Source organism: Crotalus tigris, unplaced genomic scaffold (assembly GCF_016545835.1).
Source record: "Crotalus tigris isolate CLP2741 ecotype Arizona unplaced genomic scaffold, ASM1654583v1 scf7180000019642.961951, whole genome shotgun sequence".
In the NCBI taxonomy this organism is placed as follows: domain Eukaryota; kingdom Metazoa; phylum Chordata; class Lepidosauria; order Squamata; family Viperidae; genus Crotalus; species Crotalus tigris.
The window spans coordinates 828,293-847,571 of NW_024097636.1; the positions used below are offsets into that span (position 1 = coordinate 828,293).

At 36.5% G+C, this 19,279-nt stretch overlaps 1 protein-coding gene across 2 annotated transcripts; it reads left to right on the forward strand.

The window, feature by feature from the left end:
• The first annotated feature begins 2,315 nt into the window (after positions 1–2,315).
• Positions 2,316–13,106, forward strand: S100Z (S100 calcium binding protein Z). Of its 2 annotated transcripts, none has more exons than XM_039364050.1 (4): positions 2,316–2,468; positions 2,969–3,110; positions 8,859–9,022; positions 11,457–13,106. In XM_039364050.1, the coding sequence occupies exons 2-3, from the start codon at positions 2,970–2,972 to the stop codon at positions 9,015–9,017; spliced, it is 300 nt and encodes a 99-aa protein (XP_039219984.1). In that variant the 5' UTR covers positions 2,316–2,468; position 2,969; the 3' UTR covers positions 9,018–9,022; positions 11,457–13,106. The 2 variants fall into 2 exon arrangements, with proteins under 2 accessions (XP_039219984.1, XP_039219985.1); XM_039364051.1 differs by having other exon boundaries at positions 2,318–2,468; positions 2,907–3,110.
• The last annotated feature ends 6,173 nt before the right edge of the window (positions 13,107–19,279 follow it).

The following is a 19,279-nucleotide window of genomic DNA, read 5'->3' on the forward strand; positions in this document are numbered from 1 at the left end:
GCTGACAACATCAAGCACACTGAAGTCAAGAAAAAGATTAGAGGTGAATACATCAAGAGAGTGAAGAAGATCTTAAAGTCCAAACTCAATGGAGGAAATACCATAAAGGCAATCAACACCTGGGCAATCCCAGTCATTAGGTACACAGCTGAATAGTGGACTGGACTCAAGCAGAACTAAAAGCAATGGATAGGCAGACCAGAAAAATAATGACAATGAATCATGCCCTTCATCCACGCAGTGACATTGATAGACTTTATCTACCAAGGCAAATAGGTGGGCGTGGAATGCTACAAGTACATCAGATGGTTGAAGAAGAAAAAATGGCTTTGGAAGAATATCTGAAGAACAATGATGAAGATGCACTGAAATTAGTATATCAGGAAGGCTTACTAACTACTGGAGAGACCAAACTGGCCTACAAGAAAGACCAAATGAAGAACAGAATAGAGGCATGGGAAGACAAAGCACTACATGGCCAATACATTAAAAAAATAGCTGGGAAAGCAGATAATAATAAAACCTGGCAATGGCTAAGAGCAGGAAAATTGAAGAAAGAGACCGAGGGACTAATTCTGGCTGCACAAGACCAAGCCTTAAGGACAAATGTATACAAAGTCAAAATTGAGAAGACAGCAACAGACAGTAAGTGCCGCCTATGCAAAGAAGCTGAAGAAACAGTGGACCACTTGGTAAGCTGTTGCAAGAAGATTGCACAGACTGATTACAAGCAGCGGCATGACAAAGTAGCAACAATGGTGCATTGGAAGATCTGCAAAAAATATCATTTGCCTGTAAGCAAAAGCTGGTGGGATCATAAAATAGAGAAAGTCATAGAAAATGATAAAATTAAACTGCTCTGGGACTTCAGAATTCAAACAGACAAGCACCTGCAACATAACACCCCAGACTTAACAATTGTCGATAAGAAAGACAAAAAAGTCTGGATAGTGGACGTGGCAGTGCCTGGAGACAGCAGAATAGACGAGAAAGAACTGGAGAAGATAACAAAATACAAAGACCTACAAATAGAAATAGAAAGACTGTGGCAAAAGCAAGCAAGGGTAGTACCAATAGTCATAGGCTCCTTGGGTGCAATCCCAAAACAACTGGAGCACCACTTGAACACCATTGGCATTGACAAATTCGCTATTAGTCAATTGCAAAAGGCGGCCTTATTAGGAACTGCTTCCATCCTGCGACGATATCTGTAATACCATCAAACATCCACATCTGCCTATCCCAGGTCCTGGGTAAGGACTCGATAGGTAGACAAAATGCCAAATCCAGTCTGAACATCTGACTGACTGTGCGATGATCCATAATAATAATAATAATAATAAAAAGTTGGAAGGGACCTTGGAGGTCATCAAGTCCAATCCCCTGCTCAGGCAGGTAACCCTATACCATTTTGGACAAATGGCTGTCCTGTCTCTTCTTAAAAACTTCTAGCGTTGGATCATTCACCGCTTCTGGAGGCAGGTTATTCCACTGGTTAATTGTTCTAACTGCCAGGAAGTTTCTCCTTAGTTCTAGGTTGCTTCTCTCCTTGATTAGTTTCCATCCATTGCTTCTTGTCCTGCCCTCAGGTGCTTTGGAAAATAGCTTGACTCCCTGTTCTTTGTGGCAGCCGCTGAGATATTGGAACACTGCTATCATGTCCCCCTCATCCTTCTCTTTATTAAACTAGACAAACCCAATTCCAGCAGCCATTCTTTATATGTTTTAGCCTCCAGTCTCCTAATAATCATCTTTGTTGCTCTTCTCTGTACTCTTTCTAGAGTCTCATATACTGCAGGACTCTTATAAACCAAATGTATCATCCAAGATGTAAATTTAGTTTGTATTAAACATATTTAGGGAGAAGAGTTTGAAGAGTATGTTTTATTTAACTTAGTGGCCATGCTTATTTCCCCCTTGCCTGTCTCTCACCTCTCCTAACACCTTTTGCAAAGCCCATATGGAACCATTGTTGTCCCAAAGTAGATGCAACTATGTGGAAAGAAATTTACAGGGATTGATTACGCATGCTGTCCTCAGGCTCTTGGGAAAGGGTGGGAAATAAATTCCATAAATAATAAGAGAATTCATTGTATCCTCTTGTTCAGTATTGCAGTTCCTGTGTTTCCCCAAGGGGCTGGCTTCCTAGCAACTTAATTGGATTTCCGACTTCTGTAGCTTAATGAACTGCTAGGCTTTCTGCTCTCAGCTCCTAACGTAGTGCTCAGGGAAGCCAATCAGCCTATGGAAGGACTCCAGGGGAAAGATACCAACACCTGTTGACAGTTAACAAGCAGTCACAAATAAAGCGAAAGTTGAGAGTTGGGGCTTTTTGTCATTGGTGATTTCCTTCTAGAAGCTCTGGGAAATAGAAGAGGTTGGGTGGGACTTTCAGGATAAAACCAAAGAGAATCTATACAGTACCTGCTGGAGATAGTACTTGTTTGGAACTGCTTTATCTGAAACAGGTAGGAAGGAAAACTCCTGAATGTTGTATTTAAACTTTTCCTTTCTTTATCCCTGGGTTTCATTTTTGGGGCTGATGCTCCAAAAATGGTTTAATCAGAACAAAAACAAGTGATGCATTGATTTAGTAATGTGGTCATTTGACAACCTGTAGACATTTGTATCCCTGTTTTCTTCCATTGAAAATGACAATTTACTCCCAGTTTTGAGAGGAGATGGGAGTCCTATTTGTTTTAGGGACTTTTGATTCTGTAGCCTGCTTTGCCCTATTTGAGGAGCCCAATGCATGAACGTATCTTCCAGGATTCATCTTTAGAAACTGTTCTCCTAACTTAGCATGGTAAAGAACAACTGTGTGCTCTTGATCAAAGCAACAGAGAGGTTGGATGCTATGCTAATGAATTTCTGATGAGCAGGGTGTTTATTTGTTTGCATAAAAGGGAATAATTGCCTTTTTGGAGCATTTGTGAAAGCTGGCCATTAGCATCTAATCCTTTTGCAGTATGCCGTCACAACTGGAGGGTGCAATGGATACCTTAATCAGAGTCTTTCATCATTACTCTGCAAAAGAAGGGGACAAATACAAACTCAATAAAGGAGAACTCAAACAACTTCTCACCAGCGAACTTACTGATTTCCTTGCGGTAAGAACAAATTCTTCTTCAGTATATTCTGTTGATTATTTACAATATTATAAATAAAAATTGGGGAGGAGGAATAGCTATTAGTTGATGCTTGAAAAACATTTGTCTTCCAGATAAGTAATCAGACATTTTCTGCAACAGTTTATACATTATAGACATGCAATCTTATGCCACTTCCAAGAGAATTAGCTCTTAAAACTATATAGCCTGGCATCTTGGTTTCATTATTATGGAAAGCACAATTATCATCTTTTTGATTTGGGAATGGGGAAATCATAGGTTAAGATCCTGCTTGTGTAATGTGCTACCAGTTTGGATAAAGCTCAGTAACAAAATGGCATTACTTAATCTTAATATTAAAACTTACCATGAATTGGAAGTATTATAGAAGAAGATTATGCTTAATACAATATTAATTAGATAACAACATAGAAGAAAATAAACTTTTAAGAAATTTCTTTAAAATGAATTAAAATTCATAATTTCAGAACAAATATGAATACCATTAAGAGGATTGGAAAAATAAAGTATTTGCTAGGACTAAATGCCAATGCAGTAGATTCTAGGAGCAATATTGTCTTAAACTTGGAGATGTATAATGCAAAAAAATCCAATCCCAAACAGCCATCAATCTGTATTTCACTGTACAAAGCTGATCAGAGTAAGATCTGTGAACATACTTTTAAAATTCAGATAGAAATAAACTGGATTTTATCAAGATCATCTACAATACTATATAGTTTTTTCATAATTTTTAACTTTATATATATATATATTTTCTATTTTATATTCTCTTTTTTTATAAATATAAAATTTTTTAACTTTTTTTTCTAATTAAGCCTATATTCTGCTCTGGGAGGCCCTGGGGGGGGGGAAGGGGGGGGTTGGGTAGGGGTGGGGGAAGGGGGGTTTTGTTGGGTAATGTTTGTTTTTTATTTGTATATGTTGTTTTTTGTTTCTGTATTGTCTTTTATTTTCTGTAAAATTTATAAAACTTTCTAATAATAAAAAAAAAAGATCATCTACAATAGTCCACCTTTTATTTCCAGGAGTACTGGCCAAACACATTTGTGAATTCATATGCTGGCCATTCTTAGATCTCAAAAGAGACAAAAAAAAAACAAGCTCCAGAGCCTTCTTATACTTCTTATTCTGGGGCGAATAGTTCAGGAATCTTATTGAGACCACTAAAGGCAATTGGTTTCTCAGTGGAATTGATGAAATAACTTTGCTATGCTGATGACATAAAAAGTTGATGTCTTTTATGTCATGTGTTTAAAAGAACTGTTACAATTAAAAAAAAAACAGAGATCAACTATAGTTACATGAGGCATTTCAAGCCTTGAAAAATATAACAGTTCTTAAAGTTCTTTATGAGTTCTTAAGACTCTTGAAATCTTATGAAATTTTAATGGTCTTCTGCAAGAATGTCAAAATTGTGCAAGAACTCAATTGAGACATCTGAAAAATTATGAGAGCTCAATAACATCTCACTGGATTTTGGTGGATTCTAATGAGATTTTTGTTGATTTGGAGGCTTCTGAGCAATCATATAAAAGAATGTGGTGGCATTGATTCTGTAATTGACATTACAACAAAGCATAGTGATATTTAATTACCACCAGTTACACTTGGTGGATCCTCAAGAGGAACAAAGCAGGTGGCTGTAACCTTCACTGTTGCTAAAGATGGGATTGAAGGCAACTGGGTTGATTTTGTAAAGTGGTCACAAGATACAATTCAGGTGATTCAAGATCAATATGGGAAAGTACAGCTCATAGACCTATGCCACATGTAGAGATTTAAGAAATTGATTGTTTAGTCTGAAGGCCATTAGTTTAATAAATATTTATTTAAATGAAAACAATCTGTTTTCCTGAATTGTTTGCAGATAAATTATTCCAAACAGAAATGAACACTAAGGTTAGTTAGTTGCAATTTTTTTTTGAAGCCCCAATGATTCAATATCTTGATACTGATAAATTGATAATGGCTTGTATACCAATGCCAAATTTATTTATTTATTTAACATGAGTCATTCAAAACTGACAATTAAATCTCTCTCTCTCTCTCTCTCTCTCTCTCTCTCTCTCTCTCTCTCTCTCTCTCTGTGTGTGTGTGTGTGTGTGTATGTATGTAGATAGATACCCATGTTTTCCAAAAATAAGACCAGGTCTTATATTTAATTTTTCCTCCAAAAGACGCATTAAGGCTTATTTTCTGGTTAGGTCTTATTCTGGGGAAAAACTGTACTAAATGCATCTATCTGGCTGATGATTTTAACTGGGGCTTATTTTTGGGGTGGGGCTTATATTACAAGAGTCCTGAAAAATCATGCTAGGGCTTATTTTCCAGTTGGGTCTTATTTTGGGGGAAACACAATAGATAGATAGATAGATAGATAGATAGACAGACAGACAGACAGACAGACAGACAGATAGATAGATAGATAGATAGAATTATTTATTAAATGAGCTGTAGCAAAAGTGGCAGGGGATTGTTACCTGTACTTTTCTTCCTATTTAACATTTCTCCATTTTAAATTCCTTTTACTCCCCCATCATGTTCTATAGGCACTGTTGTTTTCCAATGTATTTCCAGTTGCCCTTGCTGGCCTAAAAGCAATTTTTGAAGTTTCCTCCCATCCTTCCTCCTTTTCTTCCAAATCTAAATTCAATTGTGGACATCTTAAACATCATATTATTTCCCAGGTCTTTATCTTATTAGTTGCTAGGAATGCAAACATATCTCAAATGAAAGAGGTATTTGGTGTAATAATGACTACCAAGTCTCTGAGAACTTAACATCTTTCCAAAGCTTTTTTCTAAGGTAAACTACCAACAGTTTCTGATGGCTTCTCCACATGATGTCATACCTTAGCTATTGATGTGCATTTTATCTCTCCAACATACCTTTTTCTCTTCTTAAAGATAAAAATATAATTAGCCAGACATGCCTTCAAAAGAAGTACAATTTTCAAAAATATAATTCCTCAACTGTATTTTACCTAACTGTCCTCCTTTTGTACTCCTTATATCACACTGCTTGTTCCATACATTTAAAAAAAGCCCAGAGCTGTTCCATACATTTACAAAATTGCATCTGAATTTCAAAAGAAATAGATGTAAAGTATTATCAAAGATGACCCAAGAATAGGCCAATGAACAACAGCTAAAATCAATATGCCATTTCATTCACAGAATACACTAGAAACTTTATCGATTTAGTCATTTGAGCACATTAAAAATATAAAATTAATAGAAATATAGAAATACCAATATATACAAAGAAAACAATAGGACATGTTCATAGGAAGTCCTCACCCTTGCAATTAACTCCATCTGAAGTAAATATTCCGTCCTCTTCGAAATAGCCTTTGATATAAAAAGTGCGGTCTTACTAATGAAATGCAGGTTCATTCCCTGCAAAAAGTAAGTTCCCCAATATTTTTTAGTTTTTAAATAAGAATCTAAATAACTAGCCCTTTCTGCCAAATAAAGTTTGCAGCCAAAAAGAATATGCCCAATGACTTCAGTGGCTGGTGCTCCACAAATACAGTCATTCTTCAAATGGAACTCCACGAAATCTACCATGTCTTACCATGGAACTCCAATTCTTCAAAATGAGCTCTAGAAAAGCTCTTCTGAGATATTGAGACATATGATATAAGTTGTTAAATATTTTTCTAACGGGGAGGTTAACTTATGCTGAGTCATTGAACATATTTAAATGATGCAATATCATCTTGGGCATCAATGACTCTTTGTTTGAAAGCTTCCTTGGCCTTTAGATTGGATTGGCCTGGGAATTGAATGGAGAATCCATATTGTGAGATAACTTTTGAAAGTTGGGAAGCTGAAGCATAAGGTACAACTGCTCTTCAAAACACAACTTGGGTAACTTATGATCACAAATTGATTAGAAAATGTATAGGCTCTAAATATAATTTCCTATCTGTGCTAAACAAAGCGACTGCCAAGAAAAGCTCCGACTACAGCAGGGGTCCCCAACACCCAGTCTACGGTCCAGTGCTGTGTAGCAGCCCATTAGGAACCAGACCACAGAAGTGGTGGGCGAGTGCATGTGAAAGTGATGCATGCCTGTATGTGAAACCATGCCCTCTCTCCCCACCACCACTGCCTCCACCCCCTGCCACGGCCAATCCGCTGAGCTGGAAAGGTTAAGGGCCACTGCATTACAGAATACATTTCTGGGGAGAATATGGTTTTTGCTGCTCTATTTGTTCCTAAGTAGTATTTTACTAACATTGTTCTACAGAGATGAAGAAGGAGACAAATGTCATCTACAACAGGCACCTGTAGCCTATTTATTCTAAGAAAAAAATGTCATCTTAAAAATTTGCAGCCCTATAAAAGCAGAAAGAAGAATAAAAAAAAATCAATCATCACTTTTCTTGGATTGGATTTTTTTTTTGTCCTATGTAACAACTTACTAAGATATTTCCTGAGTGGGTGATTTCTCAGACTTTAAATTGGCTTTTACAGGCAAAAGTAATAAACTGTATGCTATATTTAGGTTCAGGACAAGCCCACCTGCGCTGTGAGCTTCAATTTTCCTTTCTTTGATCTTAACTAGATTATAAAGTTAAGTCATACCCTAGTGAGCAACTGCTCTTTGATATCTTTTAAAGCGTTTAAATATACAGGGTCTAATTATGACCAATATGACCAGCTTGGGAAGATCAACCTTCTTCTCTAGACATTTTTTTTTTGCACAATGCTCTCCCAGAGAAGAGAGGTTGTTTAAAAAGAGTGGGGGAAATCAACAAAATCATTTATTTTAATAACATTTGTTTTTAAACCTGGATCCTATGTGTATACCTGTGGGGATTTCATGAATCAAGAGGTGAGGGGTAGTGGGAATTTTATCCTTCCTACCTGCGCTCAGTGGCATTGATCAGAATTGCCCCTTCACATTATGTGCTAAAAACAAAATCACAATCCTGCATGTTATGACTTTAACACAGGGCGGGCAACATTTTAGACACCAGAACCCCAGTTAAAGTTTTAGAGAAGAAAGAGCGGCTGCAGTGAAAAGGCTGATGACACAAAATGTACAGGGCTGCATCATTCTAGAGGTTTAATTCATTTAACTAAATGATAGAAGTAGGAGAAACATTTTATTTGTTTGTTTGTTTATTTATTTATTTATTTATGTTGTTTATTTGTTTGTTTATTATATTCCTTAATAGAGTGGGCGATGTACAATATAATCAGTAAAATTAAATATTAAAATCAGAATAATTTAGCATTAAAAAAATTAAAATTATACAACATTATAAACATTTCAAAAGATGAAGAATTCCAAAATGGTGAATTAGAAGTTGTTAGTATGGTGGGGGAAAGGTTTCTGATGGGGCCAGTCAGCCCACCCCATAGTGTGTGCGTCCCTGTGTCCTCCACGCAAGACTACACAGCCAAGTTTTGGCCCCTTTGCAGAAGGCCAAAAGATTGGGGGGCTTTCCTCATCTCTTGATAATAAAGTGTTGGAAAGATTAAAAATAACATGTATGCATATTAAAACTGGGGACATCTACTGAGACAAACACAGGCTGCAGACGCTGTTGTGACAATGGCAAATGTCACTGTTCATATAAAAATTCCCTACGGCTTCTAGAGAAAAGCATATATAGTACATAGCCTCAAGGAACTAAAAAGAAATCTCTAATGCAAATCCCAGGCCTCGAACAATTTTGTATGCTTTTTTTTTTTTTTTTTGCTTTCATAGTGTCAAAAGGATCCCCAGCTGGTTGATAAGATCATGCATGATCTTGATATTAACAGAGATAATGAAGTGGATTTTAATGAATTTGTGGTTCTGGTTGCTGCTTTGACTGTTGCGTGCAATGATTTCTTTGAGGAGCAAATGAGGAAAAAGGGAGATTAGAAATGGTAAGTAACACCATTTAATAGTGTTTAATAACTATACTGTGTATAGTATTAATAATTAACTTAAATAGACTGTGTCTGGGATATTATGGAATTATTTAGGTATATCAAAGACCCTCTCAATTGAATATCCACTCAAACCACAAATCCCAAAGTTAGAAGAGTTAAAAAATAAAATGTTATTAAAGACATTGTATTGAGATAAATATCTTACTTTATAATCAGACCTTTACCATACATAAGATGAAAATATTTGAAGTTTCACTCCACATCTGATAATGGAGGCATCTAGAATAGGAATTTGTATTCTATCCTTAAGAGGTCAGAAATTATATAAACCAGCGCAGAAAAATGTGGCAAATGAGCTGGGGATTTACAACAAACTAGACTCTAATTTAAATAAAGATCCATGGACGTGTCTTCGTGTTTCCCTTTCTTCTTTGCAATTTACCATAGTTTAAGTTACCACTATTTAAAGTCTTTGCTTGTGGCTTCTAACTGGATTTAATTTTTTTCATGGTGGACATTCTGCTTTAGGGGTCAAAATGGCTTGGGTTAGTTTTGAGTTGAAAAATCTGCTCTGGTTGCCAATTAATTATCAAGTTAATTGATTTATGTCCATTTATGGTGTTCAGCCCAGAAAGAAGATATCTGATAATTATTTGCTTTTCTGTAGGTCTACTCAAGCCTTAAATTCTTTCCTGCCTATCATAATTAGTGACACAAATTTAATTGTGGTTAGAAACATTTTTCTCTATTATAGCATCCATGATGTGAAAGATGGCCCCCACCGCCTGCCATCCACACACCCACACCCCTCCAAATATTTGTGCAATAAATAAAAGCCTCCCTATCCAAGAAAAGGCATAACTGGTGCACAGTATGAAGTTGAGCAAAGGCTTCCTAGTTATGGCCACTATATACTCTTGAAGCAGAAACCATGAATCCAAAAGGAACCCCAGATTACACACTAGGTTTGTCTTGGGTAGTGCAACCCATCCAAGATCAAGTTGAGGGGCCCACTCACAGCCACCCTTCTTACCAGGTTCAGCTGAAGTTGATTGCTGCCCATCCAGGAGCCCGCAGTCTCTAGGCACTGAAAAAGAATGTCCATGGCATCACTCACTTCACCTACAATGGAGATATATAACTGGGTATACTTCATATACTGGGGATACGTCATATCATGGTGACAGATAATCTCACACAGCGATTTCATGTAGATGTTAAAAAGGAGTGGAGAAAGCACTGCACCCTTTAGCACTCAACAAAGCAAGTGCTATGAGCTAGACCAATCACTCACTGATTGAGACCAGCCTGGGAAGAAGGAGTTGAACTGGCAGAGAACTGTGCCACCCACCGCCAACTCCCTAAGTTAGCCCAAAAGATATCGAATAGTGCCAAATATATGTATATCTGTATATACAGTATGTATATGTGTGTGTATACACCCATACCCACACCCACACCCACACACATACACACACACACACACACACACACACACACACACACACACACATAGATATATGTGTGTACACACATATATATATCCTTGCTCTTCTTGATCTCTTGGCACTATTCGATATATATTCAATAATATATATATATATATAATTCATATAGCTGCCTATCTCACAGAACATGAGTCTGAGTGGCCTAGAACAAAAAAAACCAAAAAACCAAAATTAGTTGGGATTTCTAGTAACAGAATAGCAAAGAGAGCTATCATTAAAGGCAATGCTGCCATCTCACTAAATTACCACTTCCCATTTATTTGTGAAATGTATTAATTTCATAAAGGTAGAATGTAAGTTAATAGTACAAAAGCAAGTTTAGCATTTTGCTGTTGTTTTGGTGCTTTTTAGTCATTCTTGGTTCCTGGCAACGACTTGGACAAGTCTGGGTAGTTTCTTAAGATTTTCAGAAATGGTTTGCTATTGCCTACTTCCTAGGGCTAAGGTAATGTGACTGGCTCAAAGTCACCCAGCTAGAACTCATGGTTTTCGGGTTTGTAATGAGGCGTCTTAAATCAGCAGTCCCCAACCTTTCCAGCTCTTTGGATTGGTGGTGGCAACAGTGGCAGCGGGGGGAGGGCAGAGGGGATGGCTTTGAGCATGCCGCTTGCACAAATGCAGCTTCATGCGCTTGTGCATTTGCCCACCACTTGCATGGCCCGGTTCCCAAGGGGCTGCAGCCAAGCACCATACCATAGATCAGGGGTTGGGGACCCCTGCCTTAAATCACTACACCAAACTGATTATCATCTTCAGTTTAAAGACTTTTAAAATTCTCTTAATGATACCTGTATTTGTATCTATATATTTTTCAATGCGATCATTTTTTTGTGTCTACTTTTAAGCACATGGCAATTTTAAAATGAATAATTTTCATCTCCTAAGGTTGATTACTTCATATTTGTTTCTCTGTACTGCAGGCCAAAATTACCTTTTGGATGTGATGGGAGAGAATAACTTCAGCTGAAGTAGATTTCATCTCTTCTGTTCCCACATTTCCCTTGGTACTGATGTATGGCATTCCTTTCTCTTCTAATAGTATATGTTTTCTCAACAATATTGTCATTTTTTTCTTTTATATCAGTGCATGTAAACAGCTTAATCATAAGTGAAGTGCATTTGGTAAGTCTGTCAATTTAGCATTTGTAAACACAAGTGGGGATGTAAATACAGTTAGTATACGTATTGGATTTATTTCCATATTAGATTTGATATTGTTGCATGCCACCTTGTCACCTTGATAAACAGGACTAGATCCTAGAGAAAGATGGAATAGAAGTTCAGAGCCCCAGATAACTGTCTGAAAGGGTTGTTTTGGGAGGGTGGGAGTAGTGGTTTCTTCTTGAGCTTAAGCACACCATTTTGTGTTTAATTTGTGGAGATGGCTATGGTGGGATTACACAGCCTTTCCACAGTTGAGGCATTGCGCAGCATGTTGTAAGATGGCTAACACAGAAATTTTGCTGTTTGATGATACATCATAGCTCAAATATAGTACCAGCAAAGAGCAACCATTTCCCCAGATGCTGCCAGCAGACTTTAAAGATATGAGGAAAATTCAGCAACTGATCAGCTCTTCTCTCTGGTGAAAATTTATAGTATAAATATTGTCTACTAAAGCTTTTTTAGTTGGTGGCACTCTTGCAAAATGGCAGCCATAGAAGGTGTAATCAGTCCCAAAATATCAATGCACTGGAAAGAACTTTGGAGAAAAGCTGCCCCACCCTTTTAACTCCCAAGGATCTCCCTAGCAGCTCTCCTTTTGCTGCTGCTTGCCTGTTTGTTTGGCAAGAATGCATCCTTCTAAGCCAAACCCTGGGATGCAGCCACCTAATCTTCCTACATTCTGGAAATTTATTTTTATTTTATTTATTTACTTATTTATATCCCACCTTTATTATGCTTAAGGAATCCCATACAGGCTTTGTTGAGAATAAAGATGATGCTGGTAATTACTCTATAACATATTCCCCATTTATTTATTTCGAATTAAGGGAATCTTTTAAATAGTAAAAGTCATGAATGACAGGAATAATGGTATACACCAACCAGCACTCACTCTTTGGACACAATGATGCCCTTTAGCATCAGATAGGTTACCTGTAATTTAATCCAATGCCAACAAACGCATTCCTTACTTCATCTGACTGAGATAGAATCCGCTAACAGGCTTAGCCTTAGTGGAAGTTTGGAGAGTGAAAGGGAAATAAGTTTATAAAACTATGACGCCACTCTGGCTTCTTACAGACACTTGTGGACTAGCATTCATAGTACCCTCCCAGGGACCTCTGGCTGAAACCTCAATTTCTTTTCTTGAGAAACTTCCATACAGTAATCCCTTTGCATGCGAAGGCACGTCTGTCACTCTATTTACAGGATCCAAAAACAGACTCTCTTTCTCTATCTTTCTTCCCCCCCCCCCCCGAATTGTATTTTTTGATTAATTCAGAATTTTTGGCCTTAGAATACTGTTGTAAAAATGGCCTTAATTTTTTCCTGGTGAAACTTTATTTCATTTATCCTTTTTGATCATGTTTTTAAAATGTGCAATAAAGTACTAGACAAATTTTGGTATGGGGATTTTTGAATATACGTTCTGATATTTTATACCAAAACATGTCCATTAAGTGGAAAAACAGGCATTTCTAGTTCCACAATTCAACACCAATTCCATTACTAAAATTATACATTTAATAATGTGGAACACATGTGAAACCAGGCAGGAATCCATCCAAACCTATAAATACATGTAGCCCCAGTAAGTGATAGTAGAATGAGTATGTTCTGGGGATCCATTTAATGCTTGGAGTAGAATGTTTGTATGTACTCTCTTCAAAAGGAAAGTTGCAATCCATTACTCTTTGCTCTAGACAGTTTAATGCTGCTTTTCTATTAGATCAGTTGAAGAGACAGAGCAAGGTAGGCAATGTCAGAGAAAGGCTAAAGATTTATTTGCTTCTTTAATTAAATCACTCTATAATCATGGTTAGACTAGTCTTTGTCTTTGAACAATGAAGCAAGTATTTCATGTGTGGGCCTAGCCAGACATTTCAGCTCTGCCATTAAACACTTAAATTAAGAAAGTAGTTTATATCAGAGAACCTACTCAAAAAAATCAATAGAAGAGCAAAAGCTATTTATGGTCTAATATCCTTTCTTCGAGACCAGTAAAAGATACGGCAATGCCAAACAAGTGTGTCTTAAGTTCTTACAGAGTTTAGATTGTATTAAATGACCGTAATCGAATGAAAAAAAAACCAGCTTGTTTAGAATCCACATTTCATGACATGTATATATTTGTACATCATTAAAAATTAAACCCAAAGTAGGAAATAATCACCTTTTGTTCCTGTTTAAATAGACTTTAAGTAGCACTTGAAAAAAATTATTCATTTAATAACATTGTAGTAAGTCATTATTAATACGCCTTTGCAATCATTTACTCTTGTAGCCAAGGATTACGATAAGGTTCTTGTTGACATTATAGACCAATGGTTAACATCTAAATTTATAGTCTCTCCAAGTCACAACACCTTTTCATCCTTTGGCATTAGCAGCATTATGAGCACAAAACTGGGTGCAAAATATATAAGATAATATTTTAAAAAAACAATCTCTCAAACTTAAATGGAAAGAAGATGAAATGAACTTAAAAATAGGAAAATGTAAAATGGATAGAAAACAGAAGTAACAACTTTGCCCACATCAGTCTTCAATTAGTGCCAGCTTTAAAGATGCAAGTGAACATTTGCTGTAAATGCCAACTTCAGATTTGTAGTCGTGGAAGCAATTAAAGAACATCCTCTGGAGAGGCGCATCTGTTTGTATTCTGCTATTCATTTCTGCCCGCATCATCTCTAACCAGAAGCCCACCCAGAAGAACATTTGGATTCAACCACTACGACAAAAACAAAGTCCAGTTCACTAGTCTTGGAGAAACAAATGGAATGGTAAGAAAGAATCGATCAAGACCAACTGCATATCACATTATTTACTATATTGTATCTTCCAGTAGCAAAAACTTCTCAAAGATGATAATTTTTCCATGCTGATGTGACACCATATCTCCCAAGGATTTTTAATTGACAATCTACTAATGAACTGTTTATTTTTCAGAAACAATTTAATTGATTTACACCATGACAAGTGACATAAAAATGCACTGATGTGCAATGGCTTGTTTTAAAGCCTGTTAATGTTTTCTGCTGGTTATTACTACACAAATGACATCCTTTTTTATCCACTTTTTCATCATATGATAGAGTTTGTGTGCTAGACCCATTTAGAGACTGGGGTTTCCTGTAAGGGAAAGAAAATTTGAGCTGTTCTTTCCCATAGAAGAGGGTATTTGTAGCTCAGAGTTGAACGGTGGAGTCCTTAGTGCTCTTTGAGCTTGGTTGTTTTCTTGAGAACATTTCATTACCAAACTAGGTAACATTAACAATGCTCACTTTTAACTTTCTCATTTGAAGCTTAGTGAGTGAACACATAAGGAAACAGATTTTCACTATAAGAAAATAATTGCACATTCCCGCTTGAATCATGGAATGCTATAAGGGGAAGAATATGATGAGATTAAATAATAGAATAACAAGAGTTGGAAGGGACCTTGTAGGTCATCTAGTCCAACCCCCAGCCCAAGCAGGAGACCCTACACCATTTCTGAACAATGTCCAGGAAAATACCTATGTATTTTTTTAGTGATCAGTCTCATTTAGGAATGTGAAAATGTATCAGACTTATTTCTCTTAATTTGTCATTCTTGCAGATGTTAGTTTCAATTGGGGGGGATCCTATTTTTTTCTGTTTCTCCTATTTCTATGCCAATTTACTAACAAGAGCATCTTCAATGAGTGAATATAACCCATTTGTGGACAGCAATACAAAAGTAGAAATAAATAATATAATTAATTTTCTATAGTAGTTTTCATTGAATAACATTTCAGGAAGGTGGAATGTAAGCCACAGTATAATCAAATAAAAACTAGGTTGGCCCTAGTTAATAATTGGAGGTGGGGGTGGGGGTGGGGAGGGACAGCTCAGAAATCCCAGCTTGTCCAGTAAACTGGGAAGTAAAACAAAGAAACAAAAGAATCCCAGAAGAGGACAGTGACTAAATCTTCTCTACCTTATTGCCATGTAAATCACGTGAACATGGACATCTATTCACCAAATTGAGTTCAACAAAGGAGAGAATTACCTTTATCTGTCTGTTTCAGTTTATCTCTCCACCCAAAACTTTTGAGTATTGTGGCATATTTAACATTTAATTACATGTATATTTCTACGTACTATAAATGGCTTTATTTGAGAATAAATTAGTTTTTCTGATTTTAACAGTCTGGAATAAAATTTAATATCAGTCTCAGATGATTTTCACCTTCACTTACATTAAAAAGTAATTGGCTGGATGAAGGTCAAGTTGCATCTTGGGCAGATGGAGGCACACAGGTTAATTTACAAGATTTACTAGTTGAATATTGTTCAAACTCTTAAATCCTAGGATTTAGATTCTTTGTGAATCTCTGGCTTTCCATATATTATCACAAGCCAGCAAGAGACAAGGTAATTGGGGGACACTCAAAACTAAAATCACAAAGAGTTGGGACAATTATTGAGACTGAAGGAAATTCAAAAATTGACTTTCCTTTATAGAAACCAGCTCTCACCAACACTATTACACCTTTAGAGTCTCTTTGCATTTCAAATTAGTCAGTTTCTTAAGTACAGTAATTTCACAGGGATATAATTTTTATATTAGTATATTTAAAAATCTTACATATAATTGTATTGCAATAAGAAAGAAAAATATAGGGTAGTGTAACATTGGTATTGAAAAGATAGTGAGGTTCTTAGTTTAGCAAAATCACCCAATCTTCTTTGCAAGGCTCTCATCTTAATTTTTAAAAGCTGTTTTAATGCCAATATAGTCCAGCTGGTTGCAGCAAAGTAGAGAAATAAATAAAGAAGCCAAATTATGGTGCAAACTGGCAGAATTTTGCCAGGAGAAGTAAGAAAGTTAACATGAGGGATCTGATTCCACAGCCTGTAAGTGGAATGGGGTCTTTGAGGATGCTAAGCTACATAGTGAGAAAGAGGGGCATCTACTTGTCAGAGGGAGCAAAATCAATAAAGAAGTCAGAACTGGACACCTGTAGGGAATGAAACTTTTCAATTAGGGAGATATAAAAGGCTTTGATAAGTCTTTTTTATGTAAGGTATAAAAGACTGATATAAAAGCTTGGCATTCAGATAAATCAGCCATCAATAGAACTTAGAGATAAACCACATTTACACACCATTCAAAAGAGACAATAAAAAAGCTAAGAAGGGAACAAAAGATCAGAACACATTCTCTTCAACAACCAACACCTAGATAAGTAGAGATTAACAACAGACAAATAATCAAGCAGAAAACAGTACCCTAATTAAAGAACTATCAAGGAGAAAATACACACACACACACACACACACACACACACACACACACTAAGTGGCAGGATAAGCTAGTGTATGTAAACAGGGAGCAAATCCCACACTCAATAGCACCAAGGATCCCACAGTTCTGCCCTGAGCTATATATATTCCTTTATGTTGAAAAGACTTTGAAACTATGAGTGTAGTCTCAGGCATAGACAGGAGTCCATAGACAGAGAGACAGTCACAAACACATACACACACACACACACACACACACACACACACAGGGGGGGGAGGGAGAAGAAAAGGCTTAGCTTGGAGGTATGGTTGGAAAGAATAAGAAGTTAACTTGGAAGCCAAACAAAGAGAAAGGGAGTAAGGACGATTTTGAGCCAGTCAGAGATAAAGGAAAAAAGCACAAGAGGAGGGGGAGAGAGGCAGTTTGCTTAGATCTAGAAGTTGTACTGGCAGTTTCATCAGAGAGGGAGTGATCCTGTGGATCAGGAGGGGAAGGTTTAGAGAACTGAGAAGAAACAGATCGAATTCAGAAGGAGGATATCCAGGCTGAGAAGAAAATTAGTGAACAAAAGTAGGAACGTATATGAGATTTACAGACATTTTTGCTGTAGGCAAAGTATTACTGTCCTCTTGAAATGTACTGTATGTTTAAAGAGAGTGTTCTGAGAAAGTTTCCATCCCACTGATTTAAATAGTTTACTGACTGAAAATTATTCTTGTACCTGCCTAATACTGTCTATATATATGCATGGTTACTGTTTTTCTCATTAAAGGAATGAAGTTGCTTTTATCTGACCATAACTAGAGATCTTTTTTTTTTATTGGATGACCCAGGAGGGAGAGAGGAAAACACCTTAGATGCTCCTTGAAGGCTTGGCTGCAGGCCAATAAAAGAATGACCAATAAAAGAGTGCCAGAATTGGTCTCCAGCTGGTCCTTACTGCTCCACTGCCTGACTCTTTCGGGGGTTGTTGTGTGTGTGAAATAAAAGCCTGTAAGAACTGCCTAAAGTCTAGTGCAAGACCATGTTTGAGTCAAAGAACTGAAAGATGGGAATTTGAAGGACCTTCTCCCAATGATAAACTGGCCATCTTGGAGCTTAAACTGCTGAGTTCCAGTGTCACAAAAATGAGGTTTTGGAATTTGAGTTTGCCATTACTCAGCCAAAAGTAAATCAACTGAATTTAGCTATAGGATTTTGAGTGTAGGAATAATCTAGGAAAAACATCAAGCCCCATACAAAATTACTTTCAAGTCGAAAATCACTAAAATTGGTTCATTAAAACATCAAAAATTTATAAAGAGAAAGAAATGATAATGAATTTTTTTAGCTACTGCTGAAACGTGGGCAAAGTAGACCATAACTGTGGTGTCTGATATATAATATAAAATAACAATAGTGGTTATTTTTCTGATATTTAATCACAGAAAGTAAAACAGCTGAATTATATTCCATACAAATAAGTTGAGAAAAACAGAGCAGAATAAAACTTGAAGGCCCTTCCTCACAATACATTCTTATTTTTTTTCATCCTTTGTAAGCAATAATTAGACAACTTTTTAGATTTTACCATCCATGAGCTAATGCATATGTGTCTCAAAGTTTTATTTCTTAATGTAAATGTGGGCATCATTTTGTATCTCCTCCATTCAGCTAATCTATTAATAATTTGTTCTAATTTAAATGGTTTTTCCACTTTGATATATTCAACTTACAGTATTCTATTTCAAAATCTTTATTTGCATTCTATAAAGCAAATGTAACGTTTAGCTCATAAAGAGCCTTATAATGAAAGATAGTGTGTCATTGGCAATTTATGGAGTGTCTTACATTCTATTTCACCTTTTTCCATTTAGCTTGTGGTATCTGCTGACTTCTGCAAGGGCCCTCTGGAGCCCTGAAAGTAATTCCAGTGCATTCTACTTGTGTGGGTCAGTGTGTTATAGCTATCCAAACTCACTTTTCTACATTTTATTTATTTCTACCCAGAGTAATGGGGTCAAGAAAGAGCAAATGTCTACTTTCCCAATGAACTTGTATGGCTGAAAGCAGGCTTATATCTGAGTCTTCAACACAGACCTTGGCCAGGTCTCTGAATAAGCATTATGCTTCAAGATTTGGATGGCATTTTTGAAAGGATACAAATGCAAATCCTGAAACAAGTCTCCCAAGAATCAAAACGATGATCCCATTAAAAAGGTGAAACTAGAATTAATCAGATCATTTTAGAATAGCAGTAAGATTTAAATGATTATTCAACAGAGTACAAGTATTGCCAAGACTAGTCCATTGCTGGCTGTCTCC